The sequence below is a fragment of the Ascaphus truei genome, chromosome 1, assembly GCF_040206685.1.
Source record: "Ascaphus truei isolate aAscTru1 chromosome 1, aAscTru1.hap1, whole genome shotgun sequence".
Lineage (NCBI taxonomy): Eukaryota > Metazoa > Chordata > Amphibia > Anura > Ascaphidae > Ascaphus > Ascaphus truei.
Genome location: NC_134483.1, coordinates 375,281,930 through 375,300,071, shown reverse-complemented (window position 1 = coordinate 375,300,071; position 18,142 = coordinate 375,281,930). Strand labels below are relative to the sequence as shown.

The 18,142-nt window shown below is 43.9% G+C and overlaps 1 protein-coding gene across 14 annotated transcripts in view; it reads left to right on the top strand.

The window, feature by feature from the left end:
- The window catches only part of TENM3 (teneurin transmembrane protein 3), an 816,371-nt gene that overhangs the window by 196,470 nt on the left and 601,759 nt on the right, over positions 1–18,142 (top strand). For all 14 annotated transcript variants that reach the window (XM_075610837.1, XM_075610771.1, XM_075610754.1 and 11 more), the window contains exon 3: positions 15,895–16,192. In XM_075610837.1, coding sequence (XP_075466952.1) covers positions 15,961–16,192 — 232 coding nt within the window. In that variant the 5' untranslated portion in view covers positions 15,895–15,960. The remainder of the gene's footprint in view (positions 1–15,894; positions 16,193–18,142) is intronic.

The following is an 18,142-nucleotide window of genomic DNA, read 5'->3' as shown; positions in this document are numbered from 1 at the left end:
CAAAATAAGAAAAATAAAAAAGTGCGGCCCAAAAAATATATTAAGCTCACTGGCTTCTAAAGGGTTCATTTCATGGGTGAACGTCCCACAGCTGACCTCAGGTGGCTCACGACCTAAATTCACAGCCCTCACTAAATGATTACGTAGCAGAGTCCCCCTCCTTACCTCTGGTGATGGGCTAACTGCTGGTGATGCTCCGGGTCTCCGGAGAGTGGGGAAGGTAGGGATGGCTGCTGCAGACCTGTTGCCCAAGTGCAGTTGCGGCCGGAGTGGCGGCCATCTTTAAATGTCTGCAAAAGGCATTAGGAAATAAAGCCCCATAATGCTTTGCGGGAATAGCGTGGTGGCCATTTTGGATAGGCTCCATAAGGACTACAGCGGGACTACGAGTCCCAGAATCCTCTGGGGGGGAAGGAAACCTGGGCCTGTCCCAGCCAATGGGAGTCTGGCAGCAGGAGAAGGACAGGATATCCTCTGGGACAAGGAACAAGCGTGCTCAGTCGGACGGTTGGCTGCAAGACAGAAGGTAGTGTCCAGGGAGCAGTGCTTCCTGGGCTAGGCCTAGACCTTGCCCCTTAGGCCCCAGTGGAGTGTTGCATGGAAGGCCCCAAGTAGGGACTCTTCCCTTTTACCACCATAGTAGTACTGTTGCACCGGTGATCGGACGGCCACACGGTGGCCTGGGACCAGGCCACAGGATCCATAGACATTTTGTGAGACCATCTGGCCGGAGCTCACCCGGCAAGGATAATCTGGACTCCTTAGGAGAGAGGGGATTTTTGTTGGAGGCCCTGTACGTGGAACCCGCACCAGCCCATCAGGACAAGCAGCACCTTGGTACTGGAGTACCCAGGCAGGTACCCAACGTGCACCTACATCCACAGGGGGTAGCGCTACCTCACACTTGGTGGTAATTACTGGGACAGAACACCAGGGGTTATGAGTGCCACAGCACCCTGAGTACTTTGGGGGAACCACTATTGTGTGTGTTTAGTATTGTGTACAGTAAAGATTAGTTATATACATATGTGTGGTGTATTGCTTGCTACTGTGTACTGTTTCCTGAAACAGAGAGTTATCACTGTTTGAGAGAAACTGCTCTAAATCCAGCAGCGTGCTGGTTAATTGCACACAGGCAATCAACCAGAAACCACCTGGCTGATTAGGACTCTTGAGAAAAGCCTGATGTGAGAAACAGGAGAGAGATTTTTGAGTTCACAATTAGGCTGACACAGGAGAGCAGAGAAGCCTGCACACAGACACTGTCTTGAGCACAAAGGTGTGCTGAGATCCAGACACCTATATTTCCTTGACACAGAGGACCCAGGAACCTGCCAAATGCTGACATGGAGGGCCACCTGCTTAAGGTACCTCCTGAGACTTTGGGGTGATAGGCTGGTAATGGGAATATCCATCCAGTCCTGCAGATAGGGTCTGGGGAAGTAAATTAGCCCTTACAAAGGGATAGGGGCTTGTTATTTTGTTGTTTTTGTATGTTTTGCCTGGATAAAGGAACAGGTTCAATAAAGCCAAGATATAATTTCACCCAAATCGGTCTCCATTATATGAACTTCTGCACACATCTCTTACAGTTCCTGTGAGGGGTTATCCCGCCAACACTGGGATCTCATAGGTGGAGGCGCTGCACGTAAGGAGAAAGAGCTCACCCCAGGCTCCCAGGGGCGGAGGCTTAGGCCCCCTGTGAGCAGACAGGTACAGCAGCACGCGTAGTTGCCCGCATAGTTCCCTTGGGCATAGGGAAAGGGGGCTACAATCCTAAAAAGTTTCTATTTATTCCACCAATTAAACAAAAATTGTAAAAATGGGCGATATTTTGGGCAATCAAGTCCTTTGTCACTTGTTCTTTGACAAGTCATTTGCCACAACACTTGCGGCGGTAGTTATATTTGTTGGTGGGAATGACTTAGGTTCTCTTACATCTTTAGAGCTTATTCTTAGGATGCAGAGATATTTGGCCTAGGTGCCGCTGATCTTTCAGATGAATGTTTTTATTCAGTCTCAGGTGATTCCTAGATTGAGATGGGCTGGAATATGGGATTGCAAAGCATTGAAAAGGTGTCACAGGCATCCTAATAAATTGTCCAATTTTGTAAAAGGTTTGGGTTTTGTAGTTTTAAGGCACTGGGGACTTAGAGAATGGTGTTAAGGGTCTCTATATTATTATTATTATTATTATTATTATTATTATTATTATTATTGTTGTTGTTTAGAGCAGTGTTTCTCAACCAGGGTGCTGGGGAACCATGATGTACTGTGACCCTCTGCAAAGGGTGCTGCGGCTCCAGGCACAAAACTCAGCTGGCTGCTGAGAGATCACCTCCCGCTGCCTGATGACGTAGAGGCTGCGATCCGCCACTCCTCCCTCAGCTCAGAGACAGTAGTGTGGGAGGAAAGAGGTCACCCCAACAGTGATCAGAATGGACCCACGATCCAGCGACCTTTGCTCCAGCATCGTGATCTCCATATAGAAGGCTGTCTATCTGAAGTGATCCCGCCTCGGGCAGTCTCTTTGGATTGAGGGGGGCTGGTCTCAGGCCCCTCATCAGGGTTACAGCGTCTGCTGTGTCCCTCACTTTCTGTTGCAGATCTAATGGGGCAGGTTCCCTATCCTAGGGCCTGTCCCTACAGCTGCCTCAAACTGAAGGGGGTCTCAGGGCCTATTTGGGGCCTAGGGGGATTTCTGGCCTAGTTCAGAGGCTACGTGCCCTCTGCACCTGCACCTCCTTCCTCTATCCTCTCCTGGCACTGACAGCCTGCTCTCCCAACATGCAAAATGTATCTATCTGGGGAGCAGGGAATTCGGGCAACCCTACTGACTCCCTGGCGTCACCTGGCCCTGCCCCTTTGCATCTTGGGGGCTGTAGTCTTCTTGGGAGCTATTCTCCCATTGGCCGCCTCACTCGCACCTATCCTGCGCATGCGCCAAGCTAAGGGAATGTCCGCAGGCTGCAGGGACTTACTGCGCATGTGCGAGCCAAAAGAAGCCCTAGCTCTACAGCTGAGGGAAACCCGGAGATCTAGGGACCCCGCCACACTCCTGGCGCCCGCGGAGGGGGGGGGAGAGCGCTACTGGGAGCCCATAAGGGACAGGGCTACATATGTTTTACATAATATGGTTAATAAAGTGTTGCAGTCATTACTACCATCCTAGTATCTATGCATTATTTGATTAAAGGGACTTAAAAGGAGAGGTTTAAAGGGAGAGAGTAATATAGTCATTGGAGGTTATGTCTCTAAACACAACCCCCTAATCTTGCCTTTGATTCTGTCAACCTGGCTGCCTCTGTAACATGTCTTACTTTCTTTTACCTGCAAGTGATGGGCTTAGAAAAAGATTGAACCCTTTTGATCTGTATTGCATTATACCCCAGTGACTGTGAAAGGGTTTTATTTATGCAACATTCAGCATCATTGGAGAATCATTGATGAAAAAGATTATATTATGTAAAATGGTTTGATGTGTTTTGTGAATGTATTACTGTGATAAAGTAATTTAGTATGTATTCTCTCTATTTCTCTTTAACACTTGTTAGTTATGTTTTAGCAAAGAAGCTAGAGGGCCGTTGCTTACGGGTGCAGGGGTAAGATTATTTACTCTTGTAGCCTTTTGGGATATAATGGGGTAAAACTGTTTTTGGGATAGTTGCAATGGGAAGATGATTTGAGAACAAGGAATTAGCAAAATTGGAATGGTTAAATGTTGTCTTGGATAGAGATGGGTGAAACGGTCAAAATCCGTGTCCCGGAATTTCCCGGGCTTTCCATTCAAAATCCGTTTAGCGGTGTAAAATCCGCCGGCGGATTGTTCCAGTTTCAATACGTGCAGATTATTCCAAAACCACCACTGTATAAATCCGTACAGATTTGTAAGAATCCAATCCGCGGATTCTGCTATATGTTGGCGGATTTTAAAACCTTTTTTTCTATATTGAATTCATGAGAGTGCCTGGTAGGATTTACCATGCACATTTTAAGTTAAGGTGGAGGTTTCTTGTCGCCTTTTTCCTCTCTACCATAACTTAAAATGTGTACGCTAAATCCTACAGCCTTGAAAATTGCAAAGCCAGTACAACCAACCTCACACTGATGAGACCCATCAAGGTGAAAACATGTCTGTGAGTGGTTTCTCTGGCTTTGCATATAATCCCATGCTGTGCTTTAAAAGCTGTGTTAACAGCGAGCATTAGCTTATAAAGGTTCCATGTAAAAATGGTTTTCAGGCAAAAGGTGACAGTGTGCTCATTTGCATGTCATTTCCCAGAATCCCTTGCAGCAGTGAAAGCACTGTATGCTAGGTGATAATGGTGAAAGGCACAGTTGCAGACCTGTCTAAGACATGTGAATGTGCTCACAAGCGCCTCATTTACTATAAAGGGACTTGGCATGGTACAGGTGATAAAAATAACCCAAAATGTAATATACTAATGATGATGTGTGTGTAATGTGCAGCCCTTTTGACGCATGAAGGGTAATTTCAGTAGCCTTAGTAGCTCCCAGAGAAGGCTTTGTGTAGATGTAGAGGCTGTTAGGACAGTAGGTGTGGCCGCACCTTTGCTGCTGGACTTCACAGATTTCCTTAGGCCGTGTCCATAGTGGAACGAGCTAGCTTACGTGCGCTCAGGCATCGCGCTTGAAATACAAACTTGTTTGTATTGCGAAGCGCCGCTCTCCCTGTAGCGCATATGCACGTGCTAGCGCGCACTATGCGCATATGAATTGCTGTCATAGTGTTTGTATCCTGCACTATGGACGCGGCCTTAACCAGCATGCTTCCCTTATTCTCTTGAACACTCACCACTTTAACCCTCACTCAACCATGACTTAAAACATCTACATACTTCCTATGCTCCTGCTCTCGCTCCTCTGAAGCATATTTCGTACTCTTTCTAACTTCCTCCTTTACAAATTGTTCCTTACCTGTTTTAACTGCACCCTCACTCAGGTTAAACCTACTTCTCCATACTAATTAATTAAAATGGTTGACTCTCTCCTGCAACATCCTACCTTATTTTCTCTTTAGACTACACCTTAAGAGTTTACAAATGATCTCAAGGCAAAGGCATCCCCCTTGCATCATATTCTCTTCATAACACCCCCATGTCTACCCCGTACTCTTTCCCATCGGTGATAGAACTGAAATGGTCTCAGCTACAACCCTGCTCTCCTTCCACTACTGTACATGCAACCATGATCCCATTCCCTCTCAACTCATCCGGTCTCTTACTCTTATTCTACTATACTTACACACATTCTCAACTCCTTTCTCCACGCAGGTACCATTCTCTGTGCTTGCAAACATGAAACAATCACACCTATCCCCAACAACAATACCATTGATCATATATCATCATGTAACTACTGAGTTGTCTCTCTCTGGTGTTTTGCAACCAAGCTTCTTGAACATCTTTTCTATTCACGCTTCCTCAATTTCCGGAATACTCATAACCTCTTGAACCCATTGTAATCTGTTTTCCGAACCACCTATTCTACTGAAACTGCCCTCGTCAAAGTAGCAAATTATCTAAAGAGCTCTGTTCCCTTCTAATTTATTTGACCTCTCTGCTGCTTTTGACACTGTTAACTACCCTCTATCACTTCTTCACTCCCTTGGTATTCGCAAAACAAAGCCATCTCCTTAGTCTCTTATCTTTATAACTGGTCTTTAGTGTCTCTATTGCTAGCTTTTCCTCCTCTCCTGTCAACCTGTCTTTTAGGGTGCCTCAGGGCACTGTTTTGGGACCACAATTTTTTCTCTATATACAGTATACAGTCTCACTGATTTGCTTCTTTGGTTTCAAATATCACATCTACGCATGGCACACAACTAACCCCTAAGCTTACTCTTGACAACCAGTCACCGATTGTCAGTCTGCTATTTCACACTGGATGGCCCTCCATCGCCGGAAGCTGATAATCCCTCCGAAACCAGGCCCAATTGTTCAATTTTCTGTCACAGTCAATAATGTTACAATTACCCAGTATCCCAAGCATTCTGCCTAGGTATAATATTTGACTCCTCTCATAATAATTCTGTTGCTAAATCTTGCTAATTGTTCCTTCGCAGCATTGCCATATTCTACCCTATTCCTCTACAACTAAAATTATAATGCATGCACTCCTTATCTCCACACTTAACTATTGCAATCTTCTCCTCTTTGGTCTTGCGGCTTGTCAACTTCATATACAAAAGAAGAGAGTAGTTGTCTATAGCCTGCTCTAGACTGTATCTATAACCCGTACCCAACAATATAAGGTGGTGCATATAAAGGTCTACAATATGCAACCAACAAAAATAAAAAAAGAACCCCATCACAATGCACTCTGGTATTACCATGTACTACATATCAAAAAGGAGGTATATACATTTTCAATCTAAATGCAATTGCTGTATGACAGATGGTCCAGGGCACAATATGGATTTTCAAAAAAGATTTAATTTATCAAAATAGCACCAAATACAACATTTCATCCTTCTCGGAGGACTTTTTCAAGTGACTGGCATGAAAAGGTCCTCTAAGAAGGACGAAACATCGTATTTGGTGCTATGTTGAAAAAAGAATTCTTTTTTGAAAATCCGTATTGTGTCCTGGATCATCAATTCTTTTCACTAGCTCAGGATCTGCAGGCAGTTTTCCCTGAACCAGGAGCACCGGTTGTTGCAAGTATATTATATTACTGTATATATCATTGTTGTGCAGCTTTGCTTTTCATTGTTCTGTATGTCAGATGGAACATAAGAAAAAACTACAGACTAAACTTTCTTTCAAAATGCATCAATAAAGTGGCAAATGTTACATATACAGTATACGTTACCGCAGAAACATATTCTATCTAAAATAGACAGCTATTCCTACAGACCAGGTTTGCAAACCGTGAAGGAACCAAAGAGGTCCCTTCTTTAAAATACATAAATTAATAGTCTGTAGGCTTAAGACAGATACATAATTGTATGAATCATACCTATCATACAGCATCTCTCTAATGGCATTATTCACTAAACTTGGATAAGTGACTTATAAGTGACTTTTAGCTATTCACAAAGCTCCGATAACAGGGCAATACCACACTAAAACAGCTTTTTATAGTACTAACACACTCCGGCTAAAACAAGCTTTTCGGTAAGCCACAAAATGCTCGAAATTGCAATTTTTTTTTTGACAGAAACTGCTACTCACTAAACTCCGTTATGCATATAGTGCTATAAAAACTTGCAATCTTTTCTTGACAGCTAAAGGCTGGCACTAAAGGAATTGCAATATGCATAACAGGAGTTTCTTTTAGTTTTACTGCATAGGATTAATACCGGAGGGCCCCGCTAGTCCTCGCATCTCCGGGGCAGCCCGGGGGTCCCCGCGGCCTCCGGTTTCAATCCTACGAAGGAAAAATAACATTACAGCCAGTTTCATTACTGTAGCGGCTAACCGCTAAGATAATGAAAGGGTTAAATCGCAGGCACTGATTTTTTTGTTGGTACAAGTTGGTGTTTAGGCCTTGCAAGAGGGTTGCAGTAGAAGTTAACGCCTTCATTAGCTTAGGACTTACAACCGCTAAGGTAATGAAGGGGTTAACCCCTCACACTACCCTCCTAAACACCCACCCTGGTGCAACTACCACCTTCACCCACCCCTTGTACCAACAACACCACCACACAGGAATGGCTAATAGAGATTTTCCCCATTAAAAAAAACATTACAATGCAATACAATAAAAAGCAATACAACAACTCCCCCCCCCCCCACACACCTCAACCTACCACGTACAGTACAGTAATGGGGAAAATTACTATTATCCAGATATGGATAGTTGCGCATTTGCCCATTAAAAATAAAACATTAACCAGCCAGCATTAAGTTAGTAATTAGGAGGTTAACCCCCTTTCCCCGCTACTCACCCGGGAGGCCTAACCACCCTCCCCTGGCAACTACCCTCACCCTCCATCCCAATACAAAATACAATACATTGTAAGGAATTTTTTTAATTGCCTAAATATGCATTGCTTGTCACTGTGTTCATCTATACCCAGAAAGGGGCACAGATAAACACATTGGCAGTCGATAGGAATGAAAAAATGTTCCCATAATTAAATAAAATACAATCAATGCGTTCCTTTCCTTTGAGGTCTTCACCCCCGTCCTACGTGAGCACCATCTCTATAAATAAACATCTTATGTACATACACACATCTGTTCAATAGCAGGCGGTCGAACACTATTCCTGCTGCAGGCCAGACTGCCACCCTTATGGGATTTCAGACTCTATGGCCTTTCATGGACTTTTTACTGCCCATCTTCAGGTTTAACCATAGCAAGTCGAGTAACCTATAAAGAATGGTGCTGGGTGATGCGGAAGTCCATACCGGGAGAAGTTTTGGTGAAGGTTACGTAATAAACAATCCCTGTTTGCAAAGAAAGGGTATGTGTCCCTGAAGATACCTGTAGCTAAGGGAAGGCTGATTACAGTGAGGAAAAGCTTGGTTACAATATTATTACCTATAATGTTATTATGTTATAAATACGTTACCTAAAATACAATGTGAGATGAATGACAATGGTGCACTCATGTAATTAGAATATCAGATTATCACTTACTGTTACATTAAGGAACGGGGTCACTGCCCAGAGAAGGTTGCAGTCTTTAGTGCTTCAGACTGTCCTTTTGAAGGTGCATGTTCTGGTTTGATAACGGATGCCTGCTCGGTCTGACATTGACACGATAATTAACCCGTCCGCTGCCAGAGGGGCTTTAATAAAGACAGTTATTTCACTGTGCCTATGAAATGCAGTCAGCACCTGGCTCTTGATCACTTTGACATGTCCATTCATTCTAAGAGTTAATCTGACAGAATGTGTCCATAGAGCCCCCATGATGGATCCTGTAAAGCAGCAATCCAACTCAGAAGCCTGTGTGAGTTTAACTCCTGTAATAGCATCTGAGCACGTCCTGCTCTTTTTTAAATGTTATTCTAGAGTTGAAAAATGTGATTTTCTTAATCTCTAACTTCTGAGGTTACCATGGTAACCTTTAGACTGCCCCGGGGGAGCTTCATTTTAACTTCCCGTAGACACATAAAAAAGCAATCCAAGCGGGCGATCTTATTTGCAATTTTTTTTCTTAATATAGGATTGAAGCAGGGGGTCTTCGGCGCTGACCCCATTCATTTCAGCTCTGGGACTCCCTGTTTCCGGAGATATTTACCTCCACAGGGAGTGCCAGGAGCCTCTCCACTCTGCTTGCACAGATCACGTAATGGCCGATTTTCAAAGCTTTGCGCCCTACGGGCCAATAGAAAGCAGTGCCATCATCTGATGCCCATGTGATGCAGAAGGCCTCGGACATGGTGCCGCGCGTCCGCACGCTCAGCGAACAGACTGCCTTTAGGCAGTGTTCGCGTCTATGCGGCGTGCGCGCAAGAAATCAGTTGATTACTGATTTCTTGGCGCGACAGGCCGGTCACGTGAGCGGTTTGCCCAATGAGGGCGAACCAGCTCTGTGACGTCTCTATAAGCGCAGCCAAAGCTTTAAACTTGCAGGATGTACCGGCACCCCCTCCGGAGGGAAGTATCTCAGGAAGCAGGGCGTCCACGGAGCTGAAATTAATGGAGTTCAGCTCCGGAGACCCCCTGCTTCAATCTTGTGTGAAAAACAAATGTGTATATCTCCAGAACTACAGTATGTCTCAGTTTTCTGTCCCAGGTTTACTGTGGCTTGATAAGTTGAGACAGGCAGTTTATTAAGTTTCTTTTTCTATACAAAATGGAGTCTTCTGGATTTCTGGCGTTTATTATGAGAACAAAAAACAGAAATAAAAGGTGGGAAAACGTTTTGGGGAAGTATAAAAATAAGAAATAGGTAAGAAACAGCTCTCTCACAGTGAGAGCACTTGGGAGAAGATAAGGCTGCGCTTCTAGTGCCGCCGATGACGTCACCCGTCGCCAAAGTTGTATTTCAAGTTTGAGAGTTGTCACTGGCGACAAGGCCAGTGATGTCACCAAGGGGGAGGGCTGAGTGCAATAGGTGCTCTGTGTTTGGTTTAGAGGCAGTCACATGTGGCGACTGTCTCTCCAAAAATCAATGACTACCAGCTTTTTGGTAGCACTGTCGCTCCATCACCCCGTCGCCCCCGCGTGCACTCTAAGTGCAGATGACGACGACAATGCATTTGTTTTGACGCGACGGTCGCGTCGCCGTTGCCAGCACTATAAGCGTAGCCTAAGCAGAGGCAGGAATCTTTGAAAAGGAAGGAACTCAAACACAGTCCCAGAAGGAAACAGCTTTGAAGGTACCATGTGACAGGGAGAAAGGAACGTGCCAAAGGCCTGAGGGGAGGGGAGAGGAGAGGGGAGGGGAGAAGAGAGGGGAGAGAGGGGAGAGGGGAGAGGGGGGTTGCTAAAGCAACAAGCAGAAACAGAACAATCAGATTGTAAAAATCTGAACAGCTCTCCTCCCCCCCCTTTTTTTTTTTGTCTTTTTTTTTTTTTTTTGCTTGATTACAAACAGATAACATGTTACAATTTTGATAAGAATATTTTTTATTCCACGTTTGAAAGTTCTAAATATGCAATGTTTTATTGGATATGAAAAAATTATATAAAAATTTGAAGTTGAAAAAAAAAAAGATCTCTTACAATAACTACAAATAAAAAAACCAAAAAAATGGGATCGACTTTGACTGTTTAACGTGACCAGTGATCTTAAATACAATCCAGGGATTCGTTATTTCTGTATCATTATTGGCAATTTGGCTCAATGTCATCAAGAGATTTCAATCCAGCCCTTGTTTCCGATTCTAATCTGAGCACATTAGTTTAAACATGAGCGGAATAAAAAAGGGCAACATGTCGTAGTGTGACAAACAGGTACGTTAGTAACACTGCCTGTGTTGTTTTCATCAGTCTACAGCACAGCGTACACTGGCAGTGAAACTGATCAATTACAAACGTACACATGCATTTGTAATAGTATAGCATTTGAAAATGTTGATTGTTATTATTAGGCTGCTTATATTTATTTTTAGATCTAAATTTCGATTGCACTGAAAGATTAGTGAAGCACTGATTTCTTCCAGCAGCGGAGGGGTTACTATTACATTGGTATTTGTGCAAATTACACCTGGGGCTACGTGTGCATTTGCGTGCAATACATTGAGCAATTAGCCTTTCAATTGAATCTGGAGGAGGATAACAACCAGCAATTAAAGGATTTAATATGTATTAAGTGGTTGCTAAAGAACAGTCCAGCATATTTTGTAAATTAATGTAAATGAAATAAATATTGAGGGAACTGTGCTATGTACATGTAACACACCGTGGATATAAAAACAAGTATAAATAGAAAAAACACCATGTCCCACCTATAAAATAACGTTTTCTAGTGTTAATATTAGATTATTTTTGCTAAAGGATATAAAAGGTAGCTTTTGTATGCTCGTATTAACATTTAGTCATGTAACTACTTATCACTTACGTACTTTATGTTAGCTTGTTAAAGTGACAATTTATTCTGTACCTTTTCCCAGCTCTAAAATATGTTTCTTCCTGGTTATTGTGCTATACAATTTTTTTTTGTAAATAGAAAATAAACCCGTCCTGTGTCTTATCCTTAAATAAGACTGCTTGCCCATGCCTGGAATGTTAGGCAAGTGGGTCACTGAATGGCAAGCGATAGGAATTTAGGACCAAGGGCTTGTGTTTTGCAGAGCTGAACAGTGATTAAGTATCTGTTTAAAACTGTAAGCCGTTAAGTAATTTCTAAGACTTCTGGAGGAGAGGGGGGGATGAAATAAGTGCAGCCCAGTAATAGGATAATGGAGACTGAAACAGGTTGGGCAAAAAAATCAGTAGGGGGAAAAAGTTGGCAAATGTAAAAACCTGACATTTTCCTGGAAAGTCGTAGGTAACGAGCTTTCCAATATGAGGAGATTGAGCGCGAAGGTCTTGTGACAGATAGATAGATAAATAGATACAAACGTAAGAATGATTACTCTGTGAAACATTGTCATGCACAGAAACCTTACTAAAATGAAGACATACTGTCTCACATTTCACATGTACCTTTGTACCTCCAGATTCGGATCAAAGAAACATTTCGTTTCATTTGCAAATGCTTTCTTTTTACACGTCCCCCTAAGGTATTTGAATATCTTATCCTCTCTCATCTCTCTTCCCCAGGATGTACAATATTGATGATTTACTGTAGGTTTTCCATCTTTTAGTGTGTTGCCTGTCTATGTACTGCACACAGTCTTAAAGAGGTGTAACATTAGATACCACCCTCTTTCTCATGGTTATACTTATTGGTCATAATTCTACGATATCCTAGGGGATTCAACTGCTAGAAAAAAAAACTACATTCATTATTTTTCAAGAATTAGATCTGACAAATGAAAGTAAAAATTATGCTGTGGAAATGTCACTGTTGTGGGATCCAGAGATCCCAAATCTTGTGTGTGTGTGTGTGTGTGTGTGTATATATATATCAAATGGAAATATTCCTGTATGCTCATTTGCATGTCTTAGGCAGGTCTGCAACCCCGCCTTTCACCATTATCACACAGCACTTCCACTGCAGCAAGGGATTCTGGGAAATGATATGCAAATGAGCACACAGTGCCACTTTTTGCTTCAAAACCATTTTAAACATGGTTCCCTATAGGCTTAAGCTTGCTGCATGGTCACAGCATTAAGTACAGCCAGGGTTAAGTTGCAGACCTGCCTAAGACATGCAAATGAGCATACAGTTATATTTCCATTTGCTATATGCTTTGCTGTGGAGGGTTTTTGTCACTTTTTTAACTCACCATAACCTAACCAACTACAGGCATACCCCGCATTAACGTACGCAATGGGACCGGAGCATGTATGTAAAGCGAAAATGTACTTAAAGTGAAGCACTCCCTTTTTCCACTTATCGATGCATGTACTGTACTGCAATCATCATATATGTGCATAACTGATGTAAATAACGCATTTGTAACAGGCTCTATAGTCTCCCTGCTTGCGCACAGCTTCGGTACAGGTAGGGAGCCGGTATTGCTGTTCAGGACGTGCTGACAGGCGCATGCGTGAGCTGCCGTTTGCCTATTGGGCGATATGTACTTACTTGCGGGTGTACTTAAAGTGAGTGTACTTAAAGCGGGGTATGCCTGTATATATATATATATGTATCAACATCTCCAAGCTGCAAACCAGGGCAACAATAGAGCAAATAATGACACCAGATTTATCAAAAAAGCACTGGGTGTATTTTACTTTTCAGTGCATTTTTCTTCCTGGTTTTGCAGTTGGGGGGACCGTAAAAAATGAATATAGTTTAGAAATGCAGATTAAAGGACTGATTCAGTATTCCCCAAAACCGACATTCAAGTTAATAACAGATTCCAGATAATTGCTTTGCTCTTAAATATTCTGGCGTTTTTTTTTATTGGTAGTATCCTCCTCTGCCTAAGATACATAAATACATACTGTATAGAAGATAACCAACTAAGACATCTATAACTTCACTAATATGATAATAGAGGGTACTGAACCTCCGAGAATCTTACTCTGTGCCCAGGACATACTTGAAAACGAGTGGTAACTCTCAATGTATTACTTCCTGGTAAAACATTTTATAAATAAATACAAATAAATAAATACTCGTAACCTTCCATTTTTCACAGTGCCCTTTTTTGTAATGACCTAAGCCACCTCTCAGCTTTGGATTACCATTACTCCGCTCTCTCACTTGCACTTTTCCTCTACCCTAGTTCCCACACTTTCACCCATAAACCCTCTAATTTCCCATTCTTTTCTGCTTCTCACATCACACCCCCATCACCCAAATGTTAAATAAAAAAAATGTTTAAACCCAGCAACAACCTGTCCTAATCTCCCCCTCCTCACTACTACTCCTACTCTGTGCGACATGTCCTACCCATACACTAATCCTTTCATGTCCCATACACTAATCCTTTCATGTCCCATACACCAATCCTTTCATGTCCCATACACCAATCCTTTCATGTCCCACACCCCACCCCAAAGTCCCCGTCTCGCCATGCACTGTCAAGCACTCCAACCTCAATCCCATTTCACCTCTCCCTTCCCTTTTCCTGTGCCCTATGGAATGCACAATCTGTCTGCAACAGTCACTGCAATACACGACCTGCTCATTTCCAACGCTCTCAACCTTCTAGCTGTTAGAAAAACCTGACTCACTCCCTCAGACACTGCCTGCCCTGCTACACTCTCCTGTAGTGGTCTCTGCCTTAGCTACACCCCCAGATCAGGCAATAGACAGAGCTGAGCAGTTGGCACACTACTTTACCCATGCTGCACATTTCATATTTTACTCCCCATTCCCTCTGCCTCATCTTTCGAAGTCTACACTATCTGTCTCTTTTACAATGCTTTCCCTCTGTGCCGCTGTCATCTCTTGTCCCCCTGGACCTACATCTCTATTTCTTTACACCATTTCTTTGTCACCTGGCTCCCTCACCCCCTCTCTTCTGACACACCTGCTGTCATACTGGGAGACTTTAATATACCTATTGACAATCACAATGCCACTTCAGCTGCCTATCTTATCTTTCCTCCTATGGTCTCTCCCAGTCGACTACCTCTCTTATTCACTGTAATGGCCAATCCCTTCACTTGGTTTTTCTACAGATTCTGCTCGGTCTCTCACTCTTCTAACATGCCATTCCCTCTCTCTGATCATCACCTTCTAACCTTTAGCCTCACACTAACCGCTTCACCCTTCCCAACAGCCTTCTTCCACATGCACATACAGAAACCTACATGCCCTAGACCCCCTCCAATTTTCAACATTTTCCCCACCTCTTCTCTCTATCCTATCTACCCTTTCCTGCCGTGACCTAGCAACCTTTCTTTATGACATACACTCTCATCAGCCTTAGACAAGATGGCTCCTGCCACCACACATTGCCCCTGAAAATCCAAGTCACAAATGTTGCACACTACTCCAAAAGGGCTCATGCACTCACTCACCGCTCCACTTCTGCTGCTCCACTATACACATTCCTACACTGGCTTCCCCATATCCTCTAGAATCAAATTTAAAACCCTAGCTCTGACTTACAAAGCTCTCACAGATGCTACCCCCCCCCTTACATCTCAGCCCTCACCCCAAATATATATATCTAAAAGCCCTCAACGTTCTTCCCACGACATCCACCTCTCCTCCTACCTTATTACCTCCTCTCACTCCCGCCTACAAGTCTTCTCCCGGGCTTCCCCCTCTCTCGGGAATTCCCTACCTTTATCTTCACCCCATCATTTAGATATTTAAAAACTCACTGAAAACTCACCTTTTTAAGGAAGCCTATTTGCCATACTTCAAACATCCAACTCTCCTTCCACTCCAACCCCATTGGGCCCAGCTGTGCGAATGGACCAATCTCCACCCTATGTGACAGCCCCACAAAAAATCTTAATGGAATCAGCTCCATCCTATAATGAGTAACCACTTTACCTTCTTGTTTCAACATTGTCCCTCGCTCCCTCTAGATTGTAAACTCTGCCGAGCAGGGTCCTCATTACCTCTTTGTATCTGTTTACGCGTGTCTGTCCTCATTTGTATGTAACTGTCTATGTAATATACATAACTCTGTAAACCCATTGTACCGTGCTGCGGAATATGTTGGCGCTTCACTAATAAACCATAATAATTAGCTCTCTAACGCCTGTCCCATATCTCTATATTATTGCCTTTTTTTCCCACCTTGTATTAATGCTAATGACTATTCATTGCCCATTGCAATGTCATTTGTAAAATCCATATGCGTATATTTGAATTGTTCATAGAAAGTGTTTTACAGAAGTATTGTTAGGTGTATTTGCTGAATCACTGTTTGCTTTTATGTTTCCCATGTAGGCAAAGCAAGCGTGAGAAGTTATTTTCAACTGAGCTGGACTGTTGTGGGCACAGAATGAACTTAGTATGGATGTAAAAGAGCGTAGGCCTTATTGTTCCCTGACCAAGAGCAGACGGGACAAGGAAAAGCGTTACACAAATTCTTCGGTGGACAATGATGGGTGTAGAGTACCTACACAAAAATCTTACAGCTCCAGCGAAACCCTGAAAGCTTTTGATCATGATTCCTCAAGGCTGCTCTACGGAAACAGGGTAAAAGACCTGGTTCACAGAGAAGCAGATGAGTATACTAGACAAGGTATGCCAACTGTTCCACTGCACTTCATACAGACATATAGTGTTGTACTGTTTGAAACCCAACCAGCCCATCATTGTTTTGCATGGGATTTCATGTTTTCACTTTATATTTATATGAGTCTTTCACAGCAGCCTGCAGTGCACAATGGGTTGCAGGTCTATTTGGAAGCAAAGAAATACAGAGGCAATCGAAAAATTCCCAATCATTATTGAAATGACATTTAAAACAGCCATTCCAGCTTATGTCATTGGCAGTGGGAGACCTGCAGCCATCAGACTGCACATTGGTGACATTTTCTCCAGATCCATGTATAATTTAAAGCCCAAAGAGTTAAAAGGTTTTCTTGGAGCACATCAAAAACAACCGTCAGGCGCAATATCCACAGTGCCGTCTAAATGCCTCTAATGAATCGGGTGTGTGCCGCACGTACCAGGCTCTTCTATTCATTATAAACATTGGTTAGAAGTTATACGGACTGTGAGACAAAAGTATTGGTAGAACTGGATCTGTGCTGTGTCTAATGACACTTAAAGGGCAGAAATCTTTACTAAGAATCTGACCTGCTGTTTTAATGTATACAGTTTGCATCATATTGATTTCAGATGTTTTTCACTGCATCAATGTTAAAAGGTGCCTCGTCCCTTGAAACCAAAAACATCTATGCAATGACTATTGCTTAATGTTGTAATTGTTGTATTTTACTGTTAATCCATACTGTCAATTATGGCGATGGTAGCCATAACTCAAAGGAAATTCTTATAAACAATGTAAACGGAAAGATAAGAAGCTATGCAGACCAAACTCTAGTCCCACTTTGCAACATATATAGGAGGCGCAGTAAAGTCAAACCTTTGTGGTGCTTCATTTTAAACACATTTGTAACATTTATTTTATCATTTAAAGCTGCAGTTCAGTCTTTTTTTTTTTTTTTACTTCAATAGTTTCATGTGGGCAATCTCTAATTACCTAAAGAACTGCATAGCTGCAGGTCAATTCGCTCTCCATGTATTGATCGGCGAAATTTGGTGACATCATTAGAGCTGGCATATGTTTATCTTCTGCTTCTGTCACTCAGTGGAAGCTCATGAATATTCATGAGCACTCCTGCACTGACATGTGCTAGAGCAGCGTTTCCCAAATGGTGGGTCGCGACCCGGCACCGGGTCACGGAAGCAAAATTGCCGGGTCGCACGGCGCCCCCCCCTCCCTCCTTGCGGCGTCCACCCCTCCCTCCTTGCGGCGTCCCCCCTCCCTCCTTGCGGCGTCACCCCCTCCCTCCTTGCGGCGTCCCCCCCTCCCTCCTTGCGGCGTCTACCCCTCCCTCCTTGCGGCGTCCCCCCCTCCCTCCTTGCCCCCCCTCCCTCCTTGCGGCGGCCCGAGGTGAGGTGCGGGACAGTGCTGAAGTGGTGCAGGCTGCTATCGCTGGGGTGTCAACGGTGATTCGCTGACTCGGGCTCCCACTGCAGCCCCGCATCATGATGTTGCCGCCCATGACATGCTCCGCCCCCCACAGGACACGATGCCCGGCATGATAGGACGTAGGAAGTGGTGCGGGGGCGCACCTGTGCCTCTGTTCCTCGCGCTCCCTTCCCCTCAGTCCCCTTGGTGCAGGAGATAGGCGCAGGGGGTGGGCAGTGGTGGCTGTGCGGTCGCTGGCGGGCAGAGGGAGGCATGGAGCCGCCTGCTCGTATCGCGGGCCTTTCCTCTCTCCCCCGCCCCCCCCCCCTCTCCAGTCACTCACATCCGTCGCTGCCTCTAATAAATTGTGTGTGTGTGTATATATAGGGGAGTGTGTGTGTATAGGGGAGAGAGTGTGTGTGTGTGTGTGTGTGTGTGTGTGTGTGTGTGTGTGTGTGTGTGTGTGTGCATGAGTGGGTGCGTGCATCAGTGGGTGCGTGCGTGTATATATGGGGGAGAGTGTGTGTGTGTGTGTGTATCAGTGTGTGTGTA